At 36.7% G+C, this 26497-nt stretch overlaps 1 protein-coding gene across 1 annotated transcript; it reads right to left on the bottom strand.

Moving 5' to 3' along the window:
* Positions 1–1831: 1831 nt before the first annotated feature.
* On the bottom strand, positions 1832–26291 carry LOC139698744 (nuclear exosome regulator NRDE2). Its single transcript, XM_071597651.1, has 14 exons — positions 26183–26291; positions 25885–26101; positions 25659–25769; positions 23074–23499; positions 21738–22003; positions 19448–19618; positions 16888–17241; positions 16038–16209; positions 15671–15844; positions 14205–15470; positions 10752–10926; positions 7613–7796; positions 4792–4985; positions 1832–2912 (listed from the first exon to the last, which is right to left on the bottom strand). The coding sequence occupies exons 1-14, from the start codon at positions 26262–26264 to the stop codon at positions 2790–2792; spliced, it is 3915 nt and encodes a 1304-aa protein (XP_071453752.1). The 5' UTR covers positions 26265–26291; the 3' UTR covers positions 1832–2789.
* Positions 26292–26497: the final 206 nt, after the last annotated feature.

The following is a 26497-nucleotide window of genomic DNA, read 5'->3' as shown; positions in this document are numbered from 1 at the left end:
TATTATAAAAATCGATTGTGTTGTCCTGACGAAACGTCTTTTTTATTGAGTTAGTCAATTATAACAAATCCGTGTGGTAGCTCATTGGTCTAAAGAGGAGAAAATTAAAGAACGTTATACCATACGCGTAGAGATTAAGGAAATATAAAGGAGTAGAGCAGGGTGTTCGCCCTTGATTTGAATGTCTATTTTAAGGATGCAATTAATGAGATCCAGGTATAGACAAATAACATGAAAAAAATTGCGCGGACGAATGCAAGGAGAAAGGATGTCTATGGCCAATGTGCAGGTAACATATGTGCAACATTACTATTCTTTCAGAGAAGAAAAAAGAATTTATAAGGATACTGGTCTGTATGCAGAAGGAGATGAACAAATGCAAACTCAAGATACTCCTTTGGTTTGGAAATATTATTGGGCAATTTTAATGTGGATCATCTCTCTTCCTTTCGCATGCCACTGGTACACATATCGGCAGCTGGTAAAACCATAGTTTCTGTTTTTGCCAGATCCTGAACATATGTTTGACTATGGTAAATATTAGCTGGACTTAGAACTAAAAGGAACATTGCTCTCACGAGAAATTCATGATTCTTACATCATAATCTCATTTCAAAGCTAACTTTTTCCCAATTCTTCCAACTGAGTGGCCACCTAACCATTCCAAAACAATCAGGAAAATTGCATAATGTCACCACAAATAGCTTACAAAAATGAATTCTATTGGAATGATGGAAACAGGCAGAGCAATTTTTGCTTCAACTCTAACATCCTAAAGACTTCAAAACCAATTATTCTAATTACAACATTAAAATTGTTACTTTAAAGTTCCTACTAAAATTTCTAATTGATTTATGAGTTTTGTCATACAAGTTTTGCATAAAAAGTATCAGGAAAAGTTATCGAAAAATAAATTTATTATAGATATTGCTACGATACTTCTAAATATTTTTAAGTACATTCCTTGAGCATTGACTCTCTTTTCCCATCGGCTTTTCTATGACTTGAAGGCTCCCTGGTAGGCAGAGCCCAGAAGGCTGTTAAGGGTTTGTGTGCAATCTTCTTTGATGGCATTTAGGGTCTCATAGTGATATAATTATACGTGGATTTACTTTTGGGAATATGAAATAGCCTGCTGTACCAAGTTGGGACTGTAAAGGGGTTGAGGAATCATGGTATCCCACTGCAGAAGGTCATCCCAAGCAGACACTCGACTCTGCTTTTTGTCGTCTGTTCAGACCTTCGGGACAAGTTTAGCACATCTTTTACATCACCAAATTTTCAATGATAATCGTATACTCTGTCATCTCATCAATGCCAATACAATCTGCGATCAAGCATACACTTAACCACCATTCTAAATTCAGCACTTAGCAACTCATGCCCAACTTCTCTGTACTTGATTTCTACAGTCAAACACAAAAATTGATTGCGTACCGCAATTCAATCGTTCACTGCATTTTGCGCTTGCACCACGACACTTGATAGGGGTCCAATAAAAACATGATCTAGTCTGAACTAATACTCGCAGGTGATTGGTACATGTTGAAGATCAGATTCCCCACCACCAAGTCTGTGCATTTCCAGTGTGGTGTGATGTTCAGTCACGTCAGGAAAAATTAGTTTTCGAGACTTTTTATCCATACCATGTATGAAAGAGACAACCCAATTCTAGAGATACTTAAAAATTAAAAAGTGAAAAATAGAAATTAAGAGGTAAAAACAGTACAGAATTTCCATATCTTATTGATAAACTTTATTTCATTTGTTCATTTAAAAAACAGTACAGAAAACACAATATTATACATATGATTGTTTTATTCACAGATAAGTGACAAAATAGTCCTCAAAAGTTTATTAGTTGGAGGTTTAATATATTAGGAATTTACCGCACATCCTTCAACAGATGATATCTAGGTATACATGACATAGGTCATATCGGATAATCCAATTTGATACCAACTTATAATCACTGTTTTGAGGTTTTCCTCCTCCAATGATAATTGAATAAAGCATGTACTTATCACATTTTGTAGTTCCGTGCTGAGGCAAGGATATTTGTATTCATACAATGATACATTTCATAGGTATTAAAACATTTAATATATATAATTGGTGACACATTAAATTATGATAAGCTCCAAATGCATACCAATGCATGCAAACAAACTAGAGGTCAAGAATGAGAAGAACGTAAACATACTTCCCTGAGCCCAAGATGAATGGGGATCACTAAAGCATTCTTTCAAGAAGAGGATTTCTGAATTGATTTTCACCCAAATTACCGTCAATATTCACATTTAATGAACATTAAAACATTCTTTAAAATGTCACAGACATTATTTACTGTGCGCTCATTTTCAGTTTGACACAGGTGGACACACTTTATATTTGGTGGAAAGATTTCTGGGATAGCCTCATGAACCTATTAAAGTGCTGAGCCAGGATATCCTGAAGCTTTAACTGATGTATCGAAGTATATAGACTGGATAAATGAAAATCTTAAACCTTAAAACAAACTTAAAAGTCTCAAATATAATGCTACTCTGGAATATACTTTTGATTGGGACCAACAACTAGCCTAAACCCTTTCATTGAATGATATCTGTCTTCTAACATTTATTTATATATACCTATATTTATTTGTTCACTTTGTATGCATTTGATATACAAAAATAATTGAATCACTCCAACAATAATAAATACAATACAATTAATTTGTGAACACAATATATTAAAATATACACAATTTTAAATTCAAGACTCAATTCAAAATTCATTTTGCATTCTTAATCTCTTAGTATTTCTAACTCTTCAGATGAAACATGAAGGCGGAGTTCTTTCTCAGTTATCAGGTCTTGAAGTTGGGCATTCTCTTCTGGCAAAAGGCGGGCAGCATCTAAATAGAAAGCCTGTGAAGAAAAAATTAAACACTATGAAGTAGGTGTGTATTTGCAAGTTTTTCTGCTTCAGAATACCATCCTTTATTGAATCAGTATTTTTTACAGAGCAGCGATAACTACAAAAACATTGTAAGAGCAAAACAATCACGGATATAAATAAAATGATACTTAACCTATAAGGGGTTAGCAGTTGTGGAGGGGATCGAGATGGTGCGGGGGCTAACGTACTGGCTTCCCACCCTGAGGGCGCGGGTTCAAATCCCGGCGGTGTTGAATATTTTTCAGAGGTATCTCGATCCCTACTTGAGGTGCTTTGTGGAGGGCACTTTGAGTGAGTACGCCGTCCGTCGGATGGGACGTTAAACTGTGGACCCCTTGGCGCCTTTCGTAAAGAGTAGGCTAATGCCGACGCCGGGTTTCTCTCCACCCTTCATCCTTTCCTATCCATCCCCTATGGCGCAAATGACCTTAGCTGTCGGTCGCCTCCCCTCAAAACTACTACTACTACCTGCAGTTGTGGACACTATGTGGACAAATTGACTATCATTGACAGTTGGACAACAGTCATTAAGTGCTAGGCATTATGCAATGCAAAATGGAAATTTAAGATTCATAAAGGCCCTAGAAGGAAAAGACTTCTCAATACAGAAGAAATATTATTAGAAAGTGGTGGATAACTACTTTAGGCATTTACTGATGGGTAGAGGCTATGCCCTTCCAGATAACAGCGTTACCTGTAATGGCCTAAGTTACGGCGGTATTATGTAAAGATAAGTTTATTTCTGATGTAGAATTTTAGTACTTAATTTAATCCTGGCCAAATATTGGTTTACACAAAGAAAAAATGGAATGCATTAAGATCATACTCATAAATTTCTCATCCACAATAATGCTGTCACCAGAAACTCTACTATGAAGCTTGAAATCTGCACTGACAGATTTTCTTCATTGACTAGAACACAATGTAGTAGACAAAGACAACATACGTGATTTCTGAGCACATTTTAAGGATGTAAAAAAAACCTTGCCCCCTCAATAAAAGCCTTGATATTTAAAAAAAATACATTTTCATTCATCATTTTTTCAAAACCTATACATAATTAGATGCATGTTTCACATTAAACAATTAATAATCTGCATTAATAAAACCCTGTGAAAATTCCAAATATGAAGCAGGAACATTGCTATATTCTAAAAGAATATACAGCAATTAAAAAATGAAATGCTGTGTTTTTTTAATGGCCTGTTGATCAGTAAGTTGGATAGATTTTAAAGTAGATTTTAGTAACCAACAGCCAAGCATTTTCTTAAAAATACAAATTTTCAAAATCGGTGGATAGAGTGACAATGCAATTTAGATGCCCATTTGACTGGAAATACCAAAATAAATTCATAGGCATAGGTTTCATCAACATATATTGAAAATCTCATTCTAGTGTTGATTCTATCCTTATTTAAGAGCCCAAGGATAATAATTAAATATTCACAAGCAGGGCACCCAGATACATAAAAATTCAGATGAATTCAATTTTTTATGATTTTTAGATGTGTAATTAAGATAATAAGCCTATGCGGATTAAAAATATTTAGCACATACTCAGAAATTGGGAACTTATTGATGCAAATAAAGTGTGTAGTCATTGGGTATTTTTAAAGTGGAAATTTTAGACAGGAGGAAAATAATGACTAGTGGTGCCATGAAAAGGAGGTATAACTTTAATTGGGATGGCTTTCATTAGAAATTATAACTGCATGGCATAAACTTATTTTGAAGAGCTTTTCCTTTGAATTATTTTGATGCTACATTCTTAGTAACAATTCAAACATTTTATAAAAATTTGCTAGTGATCAACAGATGGGCAATGTAAGTTAATGAAATGATTATTACCTTAACCCAAGGGCATTCTTGTAGACCTCTGTAAACAATTCCTTTGCAGATAATAGGTCCTTCCATGGCTCCAACAAAACGTAAGTATAATCGCCACAGCAGAGGACAGCCTTTTGCCCCCGAATCAGCCACAAGGCGACGAAAGACATTCCGTAGCCTGTTAATACTACATGAGTCTTCAACCAATGGTCCACCTGTTTAACATCAATTATAAGTGATACTTCCATTGATAAAGTTTAAATGTTACACCATAGAGATTACATCAAGTAGAGTAATTTAATGTATACCATGCCACAGTTATCAACCAAAAGGTTGGTTTCACAGGTGAGGGTAGAGCTCACCTAGTACCAAGCCCAGAGGTTTCCCCAGGAATCGAACTGGGCCCTCCAGTTAGCAGACCAGCACTCTGCCCACTGGATCATCACCTAGAGACAGGTGACAGTTTCTCGTGCTGTTTGTTTTGGATTGCACGTCTCAGTTTTTTGAGCTTTTCACAGTACACATCAGCTGTAATTGTTTTCCATGTTCCATAAAATCCACTTAAAGAACACAATTTATGTCCCAAAAAATGGTAGCCATCAATTTTCGACTAGTGCACGGAGTTTGCTTAACCTTTTTCGGTTTTGGTGAATATGAGAGTCGCCACTACATCGATTGCTGTTTTGTTTCTGGATTGATGTAGGATATCCACGTCTTGTCCCCAGTAACAATGCGAGAAAACAAGTCATCTCCATTTTGTTAGTAACGGCCCAAAAACTCTCCTCCACTGGACATTCTTTGCTCTTTGTGGTGGTCAGTGAGCATTTTCGGTACCCACCTAGTACACAATTTGTGGTATCCGAGGTTTTCCGTGACAATATTGTAGATAGTAGTGCGTCCAAGTTGAGGAAATTGTTCAAACAGGCCATTAATCATCAATCGACGATCACATCGCAGTTTTTGTCCCACTTGCGAAACAATTTCATCGGACAGAATACTGGGCCTATCACCTCGCTCTTCGTCATGGACATTTGTTCGTCCATTTTTAAAATCACGGCACCATTCACTAACCTTTCCTTCACTCATAACTGTAGGTCCATAAACTAGGCATAACTCCCGATGAATTTCAGCAGCCGACAACCCTTTTGCATACAAGAATCATACGACAGAACACACTTCATAGCTGGCAGGATCAATGATTGTCGTGGACATTGTTGTTTGCATGCACGGACAAGCAAACGACTTATGAGACAAAACAAATGCTGCTATAGCTTCTCAATGAATCAGTAGATGGTGCTGCAGGAGTAAAACTGTTTTCTGAAGCACCAATATTTAAATATAAGCAAACGGCCCTTACTTTATGAATATGCCTTGTATATGTTGCACATGTGAGTTCATTAAAAAAATATATCCTGGCTGAAAGTATAAACCCTGTGAGCACAATACGTGAAAATAAATGATCCTTTATTTAGGTGTGTCAATACACCAATAAGATTCCCCACTGTCTTTGATAAAGCTTCTTTTCAAGATGTTGTAGGAAATATTCCACAATTCATTCATTTATGATTTTATCACCTTTCCCGTTATCTTCCTATTAAAGAGTTGATAAATTGATTTCATAAAAGTTTTTTGCAAATACGTACAACCCATTGCAAAGCAATTTGGATCATTTTATAGCTGGGAAATACTGAGATAATGTACAGGAGATTATTATGACTTTTTGAAGAGAAACTATTTCATATACTAACTGCTATTAAGAAATATTTTGAGATTGCACCTATCTCCTAAACTAATAGAAGCTTCATATTGATTTTTGTTGAACATAATATCTCACTATGAACTATTATACCATACAAAATATTCATTTGTTTAATTGATACATTTCCATTAATGTGAATATTTTAAGAACATATTCCATTCATGAGTTGTGGTAGTCCAGAGAGCATTGGACTAATGACCAGAGGGCCCGGGTTCCATGCTTCCCAGGCATGCCTCTATGGGCACCCTCAGCTCCACTCAGGCTGTGTAATTTTTTAGATACCAGATCTGGGAAACCACAGCCAGCACAGGGAAAGGAACTGCCGCCTACCCTAATGCGTGAATTTCACATGCCATTGGGCCTAGTATTGGGTGAACTCTACCATCACCTAGTAAACTGATCTACCAATTGATTACTATGTTTATGGTTTGTTTATATGTTTTAGTATTTCAATCCAGGATTGGTTTACTGCAGAACACATATCTTTCCATTCTACTACTGTATTTGAATGCAAGACAAGGCTGCATATTCTAGGGAGAATAATTTGGTGGTTTCCCATTGCCTTCCACATCACAGTGCGGCGGCCGATACCATGAACTTTACTCTCGCCCTCAGCTGTTGCAGCAGATGCCACGCCGCCCCACTCAGTCTGCACCACCAGTGCCTAATGGTGAAACTGCTGCCTTTCACCATGGGTTCAGGGGGCTATTTTTCTTGTTATCTTATTCTGAAATACCACCATTGTGGTTTTTCTGTCAATGTGTCGTTGCCTCGTTACGAAAAACCATTAAGAAATATTTTCTATGCCGAAAAATTTACGCCCGTCACGGGACCCGAACCAGCAACCTTTGGCTCCATAGGTAGACATGCTACATCTGGTCTACCCCATCCCCCTTTTTGTTATATATCTTGCATAAATCAAGAGAAATCCTAAATCGTATATTGCTGTCAATTTTTGTCTCTTCAGAATCTACATTTTATTTGTGCATGTCTGGTTTGAAAATTTACACATTTACAAACCTGATGACATGTACCAAACGGTGGTTCTGAAGTTATTTGGACAAAATATAGTCATACACTCACCTAAACTGAAGATCTCGTGACCCTTCTTTCTCCCCTCCTCTGTTCTCTTTCTCCTCTGCTCAGCCAATAAGATAAGGAATACCTTACCAAAGAGAGATGGACTGCCACCGCCAGCTCTTCCAAGTCCACCATCAAAATACGAGGTCACTGTCCACCATGGGCTGCCTCCAAAACCAATATCACTCTGAAATGACCATGAAAATGGTTACAGAATCAAAACACTCAAGCTATTAGGAAATGTAATTGACAGCTAATTCATTTGAGCAATTAAGGATAACTGGGTAATTAAGTAGGGGTAGGATATTCAGTGAATAGAGAAAGGGTGTAGGAAAACCCAGAGTTGGCATTAACCTACTCTTTAATGATAGGTACCAGGGGATCCACAGTTTAATGTCCCATTTAATGGACAGCGTACTAACTTTAAATGTTCTCCATATAGCATCCCACAAAGTGATCTGTACACCAATGAAAAATTCTAACACCTTTGACATTTGAGCCTGTGTCCTTGGGGTAAGAAACCAGTAAATAAGCCACCCCACCATCCCGATCCCCCTAAACAACTGTAGAGGGTGCCACATTAATTAAATATTTTATATGAAAGGAATGTAGCTACTCATGACACAAGAATGATAACATACAGGTTCAAACATAAAATATATAATGATATTGAAGTCAATATGAGCTCTTAATCGGTGGCATTTTTGAGTGTTCTTCCCTCATCTATTCTGTGTACTAATCCATTTCTGAATTCATTAATTGGATCTTGTCTGGGGTAAAAATGAGACAAAGTATAGGATGATGAGCTATAATGCCAACTCAATACTAATCACCCTAAGTTGAAATACAGCATCCTTTCATCTCACAATCTCTGCTTTACAGCGTCAATCTGCATCTCAATATCTTAGTGCTGCACTGTACCCTAAATGTAAGGTAATTAGATTAACCTAGCATAATAACAAAGCCAGCAAAAGCAGTAATCCAGCATCACTATCACTTAAAATGTACCACAAAGGCAACAGATCTTGCTGTGTCAAACAATACACGAAGACTACATCAAATAAGTAAATGTTTTCCCAGTAAATTTATTTCAGTACCTATTCTAGAACCCAGAAAAAAACTAACAAAGGTGGGGTCCGAAAAGTTCTTGTTCACAGTTGATGGCATCACTACTTGCATGATTTTTTCCCTTATGATAGTCAAGGTTTTCAGGCATTCCTCCACTTCGGGGTGTCTCTTGGCAACAATAATTTCTCTAGTCATACTGCTGGTGTCTTAAGGTCAGAAGTGACCTGAAAATGACAGCAGCATGACTGGCGAACCTGTTGTAGCCAAGAGACACCCTGATGCGGAGGAATGCCTGAAAGCCTTAACAATCATGGATAAATGCTGTAGAAACCTTAGATTCCATTTTTCTCGCATGTCTGCACAGCTGTGAGTAGATGCTGCATGAAATTACGGGCATATCCATCCAGCTGTTCGCAGTAGGCAGTCATTTGAATCAGTAGCAGTTTATGTGTGTTGTTAGAAACAGAAATAATGGAGTATTGTGCAGTGATATAATTCTTCCCTAAAGAAAGTGAAATGCCAAACAAAACTCATTCAAGGATTGCAAATGTGTACGAGGACTCTTCTCCTTCAATTTCCACCATGAGAAAATGGGCACCTGAGTTTAAATGTGGACATGAAAACCTCCAAGATGATCCACATGAAGGACATCTGAAAAGTTCAACCATACGGGAAATCATTGAAAAAATGCTGACATGATTTTGGAAGATAGGCTAGGATATCAAAAGGAAGATAAGATATCAAAAAAACCTGTCACTTTTATTCAGCGATTGCATATGACAAAGCTTTGCACGAGATGGGCACCACTTGTATCATTCCATGCCTGCTTACTGTGGATTAAAAATGTATTCGGATGACACTTTCCAAACAGTGCTTGGTGCACTTTGCAAAAAAAAGAGTTATTTTCTGCCTCGATAAATGATATTGGATGCAACATAGATTTGCCATTACATGTCAGAGTCAAAAAAACAATCCATGCAGTGGATAGAGGCCGGTTCTTAGCTCTGAAGAAGGCGAAAGTCATGTCATTTGAAGGAAAGGTAATGGCATCGGTTTTTGGGATGCAAAAGGACTTGTATTGATCAACGATCTTGAGAAAAGGTAAAACAATCACTGGGCAAAAATTCATGAAGGCAGATCAGGCTTGCAGACGAAAAAAACCGTTTACCACCAAAACAATGCACCTGTCCACAAAAGTGTCTTGGTAATGGTAAAATTTAGGGATTTGCATATTGAAGTATTAGAAAATCCACCCTACTCTCTGAATTTAGCTTCCTCAGGCTTCCATTCCTTCCAAAACCTCAAAAGTTTTCTCTCTGGTAAATCATCCAATCAAGAAGCACTTGTAGTTGTGGATGAGTACTTTGCAGCACTTCTGAAAGAACACTACAGAGATGAATAGGGTCTGTCACATCAAATTTGAATGGGGTACGAATCAGACAGTGTGAGAAAGGGAGAGTCTCTAGGATTGGAATATCACACTAATAAATTCTTCATTCTGCACGATAAATACAATACATAAAAGCCAATAATACCTTTGTACCCTGAATAGGAAAAGAAAAACAAAGATGCAACTGATTAGCAATTCTGATTAAAAATCTTTTACCCAGCAATGAGTATAAAAGTTGTAAGGGCAATAATATTAGGGTGGGAACGAAATTTTATGAACATATGTCATGGGGAGGCAGGGGCTACATAAGTCTAAAAATGAATTCTCTTCAGAGGAAAATCAGTAATTAATGCCACAGAGTAAAGACAATTTTTTTTCATTCAAATTTAAGTTTATTAATAGTATGACTTATTGACATATATGACTCTTATATTTATGTGAATACCATGGGTCATATCTAACCATAATGAAATTATGTGGATTTTATAAGGCAAAATTATGTAACAAAGGTCATTATGATCCCCAGATATAAAATAAAATCAAGTCTTCATCGCATTACATTTAAGATTACCAATTCTATTTTACAACTAGTCCAGCTCTTTTTGTATGATTTCCTACAGTTTTATGAATATCCATGAAATTTAAGATGAATGTAAAACTAAACAGGACTGTCATGAATCTTACCTCAGTTATGGCAACAGCTGCTGCAAAGTGTACATTCTCAGGGAATTCACTCATGGCCCTTCTAATCACATCACTTAATATGGGATACAGACCAGATCTAGCCTCTTCAGACCAACGTCTAGACAATAGCATTGTTATGTAGCCTTCATAGAAGGCTTCTCTAATATTTCTTATCCTATGGAGGAAATGCATTGCCATTAGGACAGAGAAAAATACAAGCTTTTTATAAACATAATGATTTTGCTTAATTTAGTTTCTAAGTCTTAATCTCAGGATTGGACTGAAGGCTCTTTTCATATGTAATGATAACGTTCATCTTATAATAAGTCTGGGAAGATATTAAATTTACAATTTCAGGGCAGGAGCAGATCCAAGAGGGTGGAGGGGAGTATGACTTTGGGCTGAATTTTTTGCATTAACAAAATGAAAAATGAATATTAGTTATAAGTACAACACTACTTTTGAATGCCTGCCATCCAACAAGATTCAAATCATACATAGAAATGTGTTGTTGTCTCTAAATTAGTGAGATTATTTTGAAATTTAACATGATTTTCAATTTACATTGTAAGGAAAAATGTCATTAAGTTATTGTAGTTCATTAATGAAAACTGTCCCCGTTTTAATTTTTTCTAGATCTATCACATATTCAGGGTAGAATGATCAGCTCCTTTTCCTGTTCCATCAGTGACTTCCAATAAAGTTCTGACAGCAAAAAATTTGCACTGCTTGGATGTAACCGGGAGCGTCCTGATGCTTGAACCTAAGACCCTCCGGTGTACAGAGAAATTGCTCTACCCACTTGTCAAACCAACCATAAATTACACCGCTCAAAGAGTGTTTAACCAAGCTTAAATTTTGTGAAAGATTATATCAGCCTCACATGGTTGACTTAAAATTATAACAAGCCATATTGAAGAGATATGATTAACCACCAAGGTAGGGATTGTTTTGACTTTTAAAGGGGAAAGAAACTTTTACAGTGAATACACATCTGAATACATTTCGAGAGGGCTAATCAATCACTAAGAAAAGTGGATCGATCAAAATGGATAGGCATAATATTCTGACTGGTGGGGTGGTATCCTAGAGGGTAGGAAATTCAACTATTGATGGGAGGATTCAGGTACATTTGACAGCCCTGGGCAACCCAGCTTCACCAAAACTTTATGATTTATTACCTTGGCTACCAAGTGGGATCATTGATATTCTTGCCAGCAGAATCATGGTTTCCACTTCTTCGTGGACTAACTTTGGTATCCTGTATCCTAAAATTAGTTTTTAAATGAGGAAATAGAAACCATCTGCAATTAAAAAGCATTTGGCTGAGTAACTCTCAGTTGATGGGACATGATGGTGTCATGCTGCTCAGCCATTAACCCTATAAGCACCAATGTCGCTGTGAGTGACACTGAAATATTTTCTCAAACATGCCACTATCACTCTGTGACTTATTTTTTTGATGGCTAAAAATGTAAACAACAATCGATTGATTCACATTTTTCAGTTTTATTCTCTTTTTTTGTACCTGAATATCAAATATGAGTTAACTTGTAAAATTTTCTGCATATTATTATAAATACTAATGTTTTTACAGGCATTTTTCAATAAAATATCCAGGTAATTTTTGCACCAAATTTAGCAATAACACATGGCACTCAAAGGGCAAACTGACTAAGTTGTCGCAAGTATGTGACATAGTATTCGTTCCCCGGCTCCTCCGAATCTCCCAAGAGACCAAAGACACAATGTTGAAATTATACGACATAGTATTCCTTCCCTGGCTCCTAAAGTTTGGTATAAAAGCTCTGGTTATGAGGCGAATAGGGGTCAATTGGTTATCTGGCAGTGACCCATAGGATAAGAGGCTTTGGCTGTGTTGCACTTGTCGTGACAGCGTGTCCTATCGCTGACTCTCCAACAGACGAGGGCCCTGCCTAGGTTACAAGTCTCGTGACCACATCCATCCTGCCTTCATCCCTTAATTTCCGACGGACGAGGGCCTTGCCCAAGTGACAGTGTCTGTGACAGCAGTCACCGCTCCAGCACTTCTCGTTGGACCTTACCTTTGGACAAAGGCCCTGCCTGGGTTATGAGTCGCGTGACCGCATCTAACCTGCCTTTACCCCGTCTGAGGCAATGTTCCGCCATGCTAATGCTGTCCGATCTTGCATTAGGTTACCAGGGTCTAGCCATCCATGATACTTAATTGCTTATACTTGGGTAAATGGTGTACTATGACTGATGTTGTATAATACACGATTGTTTTGGTAAGACTTGTGTATTTAATGTGACTTTCCCCGATACCCTTTGTGTCGCACACGAAATGCCCCTTGCGACAAAGTCAACTAACAGGCCTATAATTAGGTCCCAGTCCAAGTTCCCCTTCACAATGGAAAAGCATGCCTTGAACAATCACTGTGTATGTTAGGTAAATTATTACACTGCAAGTGCATCCTATACACACTAGTTTGGTAAAAAGAATCTGTACATTTTTATAATACGTCTATTTATTTAAATCTAATTTCTGCTTCCTGTATTATTTTAACTTGACCCCCCGTAGAGGTCACTACAATACTATTGCTGTTGGGCGACCAATTTAACTGAACATTGATGGCATAACAGAAATGATCATCCATTTTCTTCACTTGCATGATTTAACTACCATCAAAATTCATCAAAAATTGAGTGAGATATATGGTGATGGCTCTATGGATGTTAAAATTGGCACTCATTAGTATGAAAGTTCAAAGAAGTCTGAATGCCATGTGACAATGAATCCATGAAGCCTTAGCAATGGACCAGCTGGTTTTTCCAGTGAGCAAATGGGATACTGACAAAAGCATTCTCGGTGGCCATTGAATCATGCAGTCGATGCTGCCAAAAAATATTTATGATGAGAAGTAACAGAAGGATCAACTACCTAGAGGAAGTTTTTTGCCAGAAAAAAATGAGATCTTAAAACTTGATTGCACCGAGCACACTACACTACTCAAAATGACAGACCAAAGCTCATGGAATAATGTTTGCCACAAGTTGAGAAAGATTTTGTGATATTATGTGAACTGTAAAATATTTGTATTCATCATCGTAGTAAAATTAAAACCATGAATAAGCCCTTTCAAAGTGTACAAAAAACCAAAATTATCAACCTGAAGGTCAGTTTGATAGTTGAGGGTAGATCTCACTTCGCACTAAGCCTCATGGGATGTGAAATTCACATATCAGGGTAGGGGGGACAGTTCCTTTCCTTGGGCCACCAATGGTTTCTCAGGAAGTTCTGGCACCCAAAAAATTACATAGCTTGGATTAAAAATGGGGGTGCCCAGAGGCATCTCCAGGAATTGAACCTGGGTCTTCTGGTCAGTAGCCCAACACACTACCCACTGGACTACCACATCCCCTCAAAGTATTAATTTTCTTAATTTTATTCCTTCTGTTAGTTCACCTTACCTCACAATCACTGGGTTGTATCGCCCACCAGTCAGTCGGTGAGCACCAGATGATTCAGTGGTCTCTGCTTCCTCCTCATCCTTTTCCTCAACTTCCTCCAAATCCTCCACTGTGATTTTGACTAGTTTGTTGAGTGCCTCTTCAAATGCTGCACCCGCAGCCCACACTGATTCCACTAGTGACAGAAGCCAAGCCCTACAACTAACCCACTCCACAACAAAATATGATTGAAAACACTCCATTCCCCCACCTCCCCTGCTGTTCATGTCTAGACACTTGCATCCAGATTCATGCACCTCTGGACACTGGCATGTACCACACGTTTCCTTCAGAACTTCCTCCGACACAGTTTTAAACCTCTGAAGGGCTGAGTCAATGTCTGATCTAGTGGCAACCCTATCCAAGGTGTCCAAGGGCTTCCCAAGGCCAAGACATGTCAAGACGGTGATCACCTGTTGCTCACAAGTACTGATTTTCTTTGGTCTCGGATTCAACTTGTCTTTCCCCTTTCTTTTACCCTTACTTTCAGGCAACTTGACTGACTCCTTACTGCTGTGCCTGCTCTTTGGTTTTTTGGTGCACTCTCCATTTTGGCTAACATCCTTGCTTGCATTTGCATCACCACTATCTTCCAAACTATTCTTAGAGAACAAAGAGCCCATAAAAACACTGGCTGCTGTCCACCGAGGCTTGCGTCCCCCAGCTCCCACAGGTGCTTCCCTCATGTCCCAACGAGATTTCTTTTTCTCTGCTGTGTCCATATCCATATTCACTAAACTTACGTTCATAACATCTACAGTTTCTGCACCATCTATCAAACACTTTGGGTAGTGATCTTCAGCACTGACTTGATAACTGCAACTGGGTTTATTAATATCAGAATTCTGTACATCAGCAACAAAATCAATCCTGTCTGCTGACTCATCTTCCTTTGTATCATCACACTTTTTTTCCTTATCACTAGTAGTTTCCATTTCACTATCGACACCAAGAACATGAGGTGAAGACGATGAACATGGATCACACAGACTATGATTGGCATCAGTATTACTGGCTGATGGAAGCACCTTGAATTTTTGATGCTCAGAGGATACTTTGTCAACTCCTTCTTTTAGAATGACCTCTGCTAATGCCCGGTAAATGGAACAGAGCTCCGCTCGATCCTTAACCCCTACCACAGGGTAACCACCAAGTGCGGCTGCAGTGCACAAAGTTTTAACGGCAGATTCAGTTTTACCAAGAGCAGCTTCAATGAGAGCATATTCCCTATAAAAAACAATTTCAATCAGTAATGACATTTTCATTGAGACACTCAGAGAAGCAGAACTCAGGAAATGTTACACAAACCATTCCTATTACTTATCTGCTCCGAATATTCAGAAAAAATATTACAGCTAACACAGTCAATCGATGTAAATTAATACACATGTCATACGTGCAAGGTAACATATTTCACTTCAACTCACCTATAAAGAGCAAGAGAACTGCGGTTTGCCTCATGAGAAAGAAATTCTTTCAATGTAGATTTCAAGTTCTTTTTCCTTTTTTGTGCAATATTAAAGTTAGCACTTGGCGATGCATAGCCTTCAAGCACAAGCAACCATCGCTCAAATCTCAGCCACCAAACTCCAAAGCATTGCCTATGGAGAGATTTTTAAATAAGAACACACAATTGACACGTTAAAACTTTCCCTGAGTAAATAACATGACAAAATGATATGAAATTGTCAATAATGACACTAAAATATTAAATAAATTCACAAAGAAATACATACACAGATTAAAGTGTTGCCTCAAATGTAAAAAAAGAATAAATTATAACCATTCACTCACTTCTCTAATGGTGAATTCACAACTGTGGCAAAGATCTTAAACAACCTCTGGATGGAAAGCAAGAAAAGATCTTGGCCTGGGCGAGGCAGTAGATATTGTGGTCCTCCTCCTCCAGCTATCATTTCACCCAAAAGATCAAGTGGTAATGCTTTCTTACACCAATCCCATGGACCTAATGGCAACATGAAATTTTAATACTTGAGACATCTCTTTTGCCTGGGGCACTTCTGAATTAAATATAAATATATACTTAATGCTAAGGAAGAGGTGGTAAATATACATAATTTTTGGGCAGTATCCCATTCAACACAGAGCCCTAAATCAAAAAATTGAACCTCCATAATTCCTAGGAGCAACTAAACATAGGTATTTATTCACTATGCAATGCAATGATCATTCTTAAAATCAATATGAAACTAATACAAGTGAGGCCAATGTGATTCGAAATTTAATATTTTGTTAATTGAGGGATTATTTTTTTGTCTATAACCGGCCAAATGTTTTCAAAGACTCTCCATTAAGTGGAGGAGAGGATAAAGACAAACTAACCTCCACCATTAATTTTTACCTTCAGTTTGAACTATCCCACTTATAGGAATTTCATTTTCTGCAAGCACATTTTATAGGGAGCTTAAATGGTTGGCTTAATAAAATAAACCATTGCACATCTGAAAAGTCTATTGGTACCAAAAAATCTAGCAAGGTGCCATGAGCCCCCTTCATTTTCCAGTTAGATTTTGATTAATATACAATCCACAACAGAGGCTGTGGATTGCATATTAATCAAATGAGAAAGACCAAATTTGATGATATGTGACCTAATGTTCATTATTAAAGATATTATACATACCTGTAGAGAACACAGCAGTTAGTGGAACTTCTGGAGTGTCACAGCTCCAGGAGGGAAAACCACAGCGTCTTAGAGCAGTATCCCGGCATGGCAGTAAGGGGACCTTGAGTAACAGGAGAGTAATGGTTGCTAGTCGAGTGAATATACCGCTGGATGCCATACCGACAGTTGCCAAGGGCTGGACTAATTCAGAGACATCCTCGGGGAAGACATAGCGTTGCAGGTCACCATCTGATTCATCTTTTTCAGCAGGCAACAAGGGCAACCATCTAACAGACTGCCGCAAACCTTCAATTCTCAGCCAAATTTCAGATAAGGGTAGGCCTGACTTAAAAACTTCATTTTCCAGTTCCTCTGAAAAATTTGGGTAGTGAACACATTATTTCAATAATACAGCAAAGAACTACATACATAGTTATATTCTGAGGGTCACAATTATCCAAATTTCATTCATAAATTGGATGAAATTGGTAAATTTATTTATTTTAACATCTGACACTCTAGAGATATTTAGAAATTAAATTAACACCTTCCATATATTTTCCACTCATTTGATAACTAAAAGAAATCCATCATGAAACTGTATGTCGGATCATAGCATTCCTTAAGCTCTATGCCAACTGGTTAGGAGTTACGGTGCATGTCTTTGGGAGGCTGAATGTAAGATGCCTATTGAAAAGGTAACTTGAGTCTGGGCAGTAGTATTGCCTGGCTTCCATGTAGCTAAGAAAAATAATTACAGATAATATACGATTCTAGATTTTGAATATGAATACAAAATATAAAAAAGATATACATCATAAGTACACCATAAGATGCACCATTATTTTTCAGGAGAATTTATGAAAAAAACTTGGATCAGATAGGAAAGGATCAAAGTATTTTAATGTCAACACAATACAAAGACAATGGAATTGTTAGATTAAAAAATTAGCAGCTACATGAATGTTTATTAATCGCAGAATCCTTGAAATATGACATCATTGCTGCTGCCATTCTTTCTGCTGTCATTTTCACTTTCCTCATACACAATCCCATCTTCACCTCTACACTAGCACATAGGTAATTCCACTGTTTTGAAATGAAATTATGATGTTCTCACTTTCAACTTTCTACCAAGAGTTTTCAACCAATCACAGACAGTAGAAATTGATAGCCATTTCAAATCTTCCTGTTAGTGTGACATCATGCATTGGTGCTTTATAACCCATCTTTCATATTCAAATGGTGGTATTTGTGCTATTTCAGGGCTGGTATGAATGCACAGACCATTTCTCTTTATGAATCACTCTCACCCTGACATCCCAGAAAATTTGGCAATAAACATACCTATCGCTACATGCCTTGCCATGATCCATCCCAGAAAACACTGTTTACAAAAATGAACAAATTACAGAGAAGGACCACCAGATTTTGTTTAAAGAAGGGGACTACAATGGCCTAAAGGGCGCACTACAGAGTCAATTTGCAAATTTAAAGAGAGGTGAAATACTGAGGATATGTGGAATCACTTCCTTAAGATCACACACTCAGCAGTCAACAAGTTCATTTCCAGTAAATTTATAAAAGATAACATGAAACCTAGATGGTACAACACGGATGTTGGAAAAGCTTTGCGACACCAAAGGCTCAGTCACGCCAAGATGAAAAATATTAGGGATGATATCTCTGGCGACAAAAGAATTGAGATCAGTTATGATTACACAATATCTAGGGTGAATGCCAAGGAGGAATTTCAAAAAGAATTGAGCGAATTCAAAAGGAAAATATTTTCTGTAAGGGTAGATCCTGTGAGACACAACTTGAGGTTTTTGTTTGTGATATTCTTATTTTGGGAGAGAGCAATGCTCCAATGGATGTCATTTTTCTAGATAAAGTACCTCATAGTAAACTACTCACAAAGCTAGAAGCATATGGCATACATAAAAATATCCTGGGTTGGATTAAAGACTTATTGAATGGTCAGGCACAAAGAGTAGTCATTGATGGAGTTATATCAGGTGCATAAGAATTTACTCCAGGTGTTCCCCAGGGAAGTGTGCCAGGAGCTTTTTTATTCCTAATTTATGCTAACGACATTGAATCCATAGTCACTCATGTAATTCTGTGATATCCATAATCCAGAGGATACAGCAGCTTTATCAGATGAACTTAATGCTATACAACACCGGTGCGAAATTTGTCAATTAGATTTACGCTTAAAAAGTGCATAGTGATGAATTTTTGGAAAAAGAGTGCTACCCCCTCCCCTCCCCCCCTTTTCATCTGTGGAAAAAATGAGATTCAAGATCTCATTTTTTTCATGAATGATAAGGGATCAGAAAAACATTGTACAACTGTGGTAGGTTCATATTCGGATCAAAGTTGGTCTCGTGTGCATTCACCTCCTGCCACATACCCTAGCAGTGGCTCGCAGGGTGCTTAAGCATCCAAAAGTATCCAAAAAAATGTATATAATCCTATTCATCTTACACCTACAAGCTCACCATTTTTCTTGATATCATAAAAAAAGTGACCTTCTCTAAATTAAAATTGAAGAAAACAATTCAGTATTCCTTACCGACTTCCTTATCAGTGGGTTGAAGACAAATATCAAACTTAATTTCAGGTTTCTCCTCTTCTGATAATCCAACAGGTTTAACATTGAGTTCCAGGTACATTCTTAGTAATGTCCAAAGCCTCTCCCAAAGCCCAGCTTGTCGCATATAGAGTCCAGAACAAAACAAGAGATCTGAAAAAATACAAATCCACAATAAACATAATGTCATGTTTTAGTTTCCTTGAAATTCATTAAAATGTGAGGTACATGGTTTGCATAAAAAGTATCTGGGAAAGTTTTGGAAAAATAGATTTATTTCAGATGTTGCTTTAATGTCTTAAATTTTTCAAAGTACACCCCTTGAGCATTGACACACTTTTGCCAGTGACATTTCCATGACTCCAAGGCTCACAGGTAGGGGAATTCCAGAAGGTCCTTAATGGTACCTGGGCTAGCTTCTTAGATGGCACTTAGATTCCCATGGTGGTGTCCTTTGAAATGTAATTTAACTTTTGGGAATAGGAAATAGTCTGCTGGTACCAAGTTGGGACTGTAAGAGGATTAGGGAATCGTCGCAATGCCACCTTCGAAGGTCTTTGCAACTGCTTTTGGTCATCCGTCAAGACATTAAGAATGAGTTTAGCGAACATCTTTTGCAATGCCAAACTTTCAGTGTTAATGGTGTGCACTGTCATCTTATCAATGCCAATACTATCTGCTATCATGTGCACACTTAACTGATGGTCTAAATTCAACACTTCATGTACATGTCAGGAAACAATTGTTACCGATACTTTTTATACAAACCTTACATTCAGCACTGAAGCATTCAAGCATTCAGCATTCAAGTTAATACAATCAATGATTAAATTATTAGTCTATTGCAGGAGCAAATTTCTTTTCAATAAAATTTTAGAAGAAAGCTCAGAAATAAATTATACAGAATTGTAAACTATATTATTTTGTTTCATGGAAAAAGGTACTTGAATTATGCTCAAATGCAATTAATTATGATAGTTTTTCAAACAATATGCCCCTATTAAATAACATAGATTCCTCTTTTTACTATCCAATATATTTGAATTACCAACTAATAACATTCCCCATTAATATGTAGGCAAAGTGAAAGAAAAACGTTCTTGAAATTGTAGTAAGTCACATTATCATTCAATTTCAACAATTATTAAAATACCTTGCCCATATTTAACCTGACTGCTCACTGCTTTTGACCAAATCATCACACATCCTGCTCTTAGTAAGTCTAAAGTGTATTACAAAAATGATAGCAAAAATGTTGACTACTACTAAGTAACACCTCAAGGGTACACCAAGGTGTAACTATCCAGTTTTCATCATTTTCATACAATAGTGAAATCACTAGATGGTCAGAATATACTATCTCTTATGAATTATACGTTATAATAAGTGCAATATTTACCATTTTCAAGATATTCAACTTAAGCAAAATGCTGTGAGGAAACAGTTCAGGCAAGATATGCTGTATTTGCGGGAAAACATTTTTAACAAATCACTAAATACATTGCATCCCTTTCATTTTACTATCCTAATACAAAAAACACCTAGAAAACATGTGAGACTTCGGATTGGTGACTTTATTATAGCTGCTGATCATAATGAGTACTTGCTTCAGCAACTACAGGCTATGCAGGTATCAGATGACCCATTGGTGACTGCTGAACAAAATGATGTGGTACCTAACATATGCTCTACCAGTAACAAGACAATCCACATTCTTTGCAGGCAATAGTACACACTTATGTATTTTTCCCATGGATATGTAGGCAACCTGCAACTGTTAAAATACCAGAATTTTTACAAATCCAGCTTTTTGATCCTAAGAATGCCAAATTTATAAGTTTATAATACATATGAGATGAATGGTGAATTTTTGACACAATAATTTATAAAAGAGTCTAATCTGCAATGCAATACTTTAAAATTGGTTTGCATAAGCGTTCCACTAAAAGATTTCTTTGCACAGTATGAAATTATATCAGGTATTATTGAGTTCCATGCACACTTGTACTTTATTTACATTTGAAAATATGCAATTTCATAGCATACACTCTTGACAAAATTCATGCACTCTAAGGTGCCCCAATACTGATGGGAAAATCTGCATATATCTTTGAATCTTATGCCACCCATTTAACATCCCTTGAATGCCTTTCTGTCTCTAATTTAGACAACCAGAATGAGGAACTGGCATTTCTTCTTGACATTCAAACTATGGTTAACAAATTAATATTTAAAATTAACTAATTCACTTCAACATTCCAGAGCCTCTTACCAATGATATGCTCATCATAAACAACTGGTGACTTCCCAGTCCTCCTGCGAAATGCTCTTCCTTCCTTCCGAGCAGTCTCCATTGCTTTTCCATAGTTAATGCTTACTTCGGTCGTGCTGGCCCTTGACTGCAGTATTTTCATGAAAGCAAGCCAAGGACCAATGCTAGTGGCTTCCTCGACTTCTTTTGCCATTTTCTGTTCCAGTTCATCAGGTGGATATAGGATTTGCTCCAGATGCACTTTTTCTCTCAATAGTAGCCATGACCTTAAAAAGAAGAAATAATCAATGTGAGACAAAGTATATTTTTATCACACTGTTAATGACATCCATTGAAATTGCTGAAAGGATACATATCTTGAATATAACCATGAAAATATTTATAACTAATATAGAATGCTATTCAATAGTAAACAAACATGATTTGCATGCTAATAGCTAGATCTAGTCATTTTATGGTGAATGCAACTCAATGTATGCCAGGTCAACAGATGGATCTGGGCATGAAGAGAATGAATTCAGAATGTGCTTGAGATTCCATGACTCCAACTTGACTTCAGCATTTTCATGAGAGTAATCCTAGGACCAATGCTAGTGGCTTCCTCGACTTCTTCAGCCATTTTCTGTTCTAGTTCATCAGGAGTCACGTCAGTAATATCTAAACACATGTTGAATAATGAAAAATGTTTTCAGGCATGGATGCCATTCAGTCAATGGGAAGTAAATTCAGGAATTTAAAAGAACTTTAACACATAGATTATCGGAAAATATTCAAGTTTTTAGTATACGCATATAATTTTTCTTTCATAAAAATTTCAATACAAATTATATTCCCAATTATATTTCCCTTTTATTAATATCTAGAATGATTTGTCAAATTTCATAAGCACAACAGACTGTTGTTGTCTGAAAAATGTATCCTCAATAACATACATTCACATGAATAATTAATACTTAGTTTATATCAATACAAAAATTTTTTGCTTTTAGACTTTTTTAGAGCACACAGCACAAATTATACCTATGGAGATGTCCTTTACAGGTATTTTGATGGCAAAACTTGCAAACCAGAAATATCTGCCTTTTGGTGGAGTACAAATGGTATTTTGAATGGACAGGTTTGTTATGTTGTAGGTTTCACATCCCAACACATTTCTATTAATACATCCTGCATGGTAGAAATCCCCAAGCCAGTGGGGAAAACGATACTGCCAACTACAAATGTTAGTTGGCATCTGCATAAAATGAATTATCCTCCTGGTTAACATGACAATACCTGAAAAATAATATAACAACATGAATGTGTGAAAATAATAATGTGATGAAGCCATAATTACCGAGGGTTCTCCTGCAATGCTTTGGAGAGTATATCTAGTTTTCTTTGAGCCATTGCTCTCCTGGAACAGCCCCCACGGAACCGAAGTTCTGATGCACGGTCTTGAAATCTTAGGAACTCCAGCCAAGCTCTGATATCATGTGGATGTTCCATGAGCTTTTGATTAAATGAACCTGTGGCATGCTGAACCTCCAATTCTAATCTTGAAGTCCTCCAAATGCACTTCACAATTTCTCCTGTCTTCCCAGTTTTGTCAATTTTATCTTCTTCCACATCCTCTTCCTCTTCTTCATCACCCTCAAAAATTTTAACTCGACCATCTGTCAGTCCTACTTGAAAATATCTTCCAATTCTTCCACTTTTTCCCCAACAGAGGTAATAAGCAGAAAACGTGGAGCCCACAGGGATCAAATATTTGCGTGAAAATCTGCAATTAGAAGATTGTGGGTTAGTGAAAATTTCACATAAGATATCAGAGAGAGAGAGAGAGAGGTGTCACAAATCAAACAAATTGAATTTTGTATCCTCCACAAAACCATTCTAATGATAATAAAAATTAAAAACTAATATTATTAATGAATGCATGATACATACACAGAACTGGATCCTGCTTGTATAACAGAATTTCTCACTCACATTGCAATTTCTCATCTCCAATTTTCGTACGATAAACAGTAGCAATAACAACTGGCATAACTCTTAATCTCAGAAATGCAGGATGAAAGATGTGGGAAAACTAAAGTCTGAGTAAAAATGGAACCCTTGAAGAGCCCACAATATGAATCAATAATAATACATTACTATTGACACATCATGATGATAAACAAGATTTAATGGTTTTTAACTGCTTTTTAGACATTAAAAATGATATCATCAAGAAAAATTGTATACCAGAAAATGCAGTGTAGAATTATGTGGGAATAATAGATGAGTATTATCTTTCATTAAACCTTCAATATTTAAAAAAAAGGCCACGACCTTACTGTTAATTCTGTGCACAATAATTTGTCATTCATTTTCCAACAAAATTCAATGTTGCAGCTACATACTCTGTATTTATGATGCATAGTTCTGGCATGTTTGGATGCGAGGATGTCTGGCCATAAAGAGATTGCAATACACATGAAAATGGATCATGACCCCGTAGTGACCTTCTCTGACCACTGGTAAAGGCCAGGTTCATTGCTCTAGATCCAAAGATTTTTCAAATAAATTACAAGAGATTCTATGATAGTAACGTTTAATGGGGTCATCTGCTGATCTGCATTACAATACAACATTTTCTAGAGATTATGCATGTTTTATAGTCTAATGAACTGAATAATGCCTTGAAAATCCAGCACTGGTATTCATCAATAAAAAAGAAATCTGAGCAGCTTTCTTAACAGGTAATTGAATTACGTATTCCATTAAAGAATATCTCTAAAACATCATATTCAATTTAATGGCCCAATCCAATTCTGAACTGTATGACACAAAACAACCAAAATCTTTCCACTAATTGTTTATTATTACATGATTAGACCATTTTAATTGTACCGTGTACCCGAAACTTGAAAGTCACAACCATTATTTAAACCAGCAAGTGAAAACCAAGCTTGAATATAAGGCAGCACTTCATTGAAACCAGGATCAGGTTTCTCCATGTTAGTGAAGTGTGGATGATAGCAACAGAATAGAGAATATCAGAATCAATGGCTATGTGTTACAACAGGTGATTGATGAAGACAAAATGATTTGTTCCAATAACTAGAGGAAGTCCTAAGAAGAGTGGGAAAAGAAGGCAGTTGAGTAAAACCAAAAGAATGGTATTGCTTTGATTAATACAAAACTCTTTTAATGCACATAGATAATCCTTTTGAGAGAGACTCAATAGAGAAGATTTAGATTACAGGAATTGGTAAATGTAAGAAAATTACGACGGATCATTTGTAGTTTTATTAGAATGAAAGTTTTATGGGTTGCCATGCCATATAGTACACACAGCTGGCATATACTGTATGCCTAAACATATAAGCCAACATTATATTTCCAAGCCATAATAATTCTTATCTATTTGACCATTCTGTCAATATGTATGGGTGCAAGGATACACTACAGTTGTGTCAGAAGTAGTTAGCATTTAAAAAAATTGGATCATTATAAATTTCAAATTTTTAATAAAAAATGGTCTACATGTATAGACAATCACAATGTGGGAGAGAAATAATGGGAATTTCACTTTTAGCTCACTATGCCCTGGCCAGGAAACATAGATAACATGTGGAGTTTGCATTGCCAATTGCTAAAATTTATTGTTACTTTGCCAATAATAAGTAGAAAAATATATTCAATATTACACAGTTAGCATATTCAATTCAGTTAAAAAATGTTGTCCAGTTGAAAGTTGTTTTATTGGCTACTCATTCTATTTTAAATCCAGAGTATCATACCGGAACCGTCTCAATGCATTACACATAATACAAAGTTCCAAATGATGAATCATTTTGAGTTAGGAGGCAAAGAGAACTAGGGGATAGGCCATACTGCTTTCTTACAATTCGAGAAATGTATTGACTAGAGATAATACTGACTTGAAATACATACCTAGGAACAGGCGGACGATGCAGGGTTTGCACAGTTAGATTACCTGCTTGTCTAGTTTTATCTTCATAGTATTTTGCGTTCACATCGTCGGGAAATCTTTGCTGAAGGCGGCTGTTTTCCAAAGAAATGACACATTAAATTGGTACAAAGGCCATTATAAATAGACCATAGCAAATAATTATATGAGTAAATTACTTGAGAACAAATGAGAATTCTTCGAACTTACGCTTCTTTCAATTTGTCTTTTAAGTGTTTACTGGGTTTAGAAGACTTCTTCTTTTTCTTTTTGTGCCGGTGCCTGTGAGATGATTTAGATACAGATTCTTCTAATATTTTGACCTCTGGTTCACTATCATCACTGAGCTCGACCACAGGTGGGGAGTCGATAACTATTACTTCTGGAGAAATATTTGACTGAGCAAAACTAGGGATGGATAGCCAATCTGCCAAGAAATTCAATAAAGTTAAAAGTCTTAGAAATATTCAAATGCCAAATATTTATTGCTTCCCATGCCAATACATACCTCGATTTTGTCCCTGAGATTTGACATTTATTTCGGACGAAGTACTTGCAGATTCATCCGAGTAAGCTGGGAAAAGTGACATTTTGAATAATCAAAACAAACAATCACAACAGACCATACATGTTTGTTTACATGCGCTTCGTAAACTTCGATCTTGGCAGACCCCTATCGATACAGTCGAAATTATCGATTCAAAAGCGACTTCAATTCTTCGCGGGAAGCATGAAACAGAAAACTTTACCGCGAGAAGGAAATTAGGAATTTTATGGAAGGATTGTAGCACTTGAAATTAGATATTAAGGGTAAATCCTTAAC

The sequence above is a fragment of the Hetaerina americana genome, unplaced genomic scaffold (genome assembly GCF_022747635.1).
Source record: "Hetaerina americana unplaced genomic scaffold, ioHetAmer1.1.p SCAF_10, whole genome shotgun sequence".
NCBI classification, from domain to species: domain Eukaryota; kingdom Metazoa; phylum Arthropoda; class Insecta; order Odonata; family Calopterygidae; genus Hetaerina; species Hetaerina americana.
Note: the sequence above shows the minus strand (reverse complement) of the source record. Positions and strands in the feature narration are given on the sequence as shown.

Bases quoted from the DNA above. Each gene is read 5' to 3' on its own strand.
- LOC139698744 (XM_071597651.1), bottom strand. From the start codon at position 26,264: ATGTCACTTTTCCCAGCTTACTCGGATGAATCTGCAAGTACTTCGTCC. The intron at 23,500-25,658 runs GTATGTATTTCA...TTCTAATTGCAG, and splicing joins CATCGTCCGCCTGTTCCTAG to ATTTTCACGCAAATATTTGA. The intron at 10,927-14,204 runs GTAAGGTGAACT...TTTCCTCCATAG, and splicing joins TACAACCCAGTGATTGTGAG to GATAAGAAATATTAGAGAAG.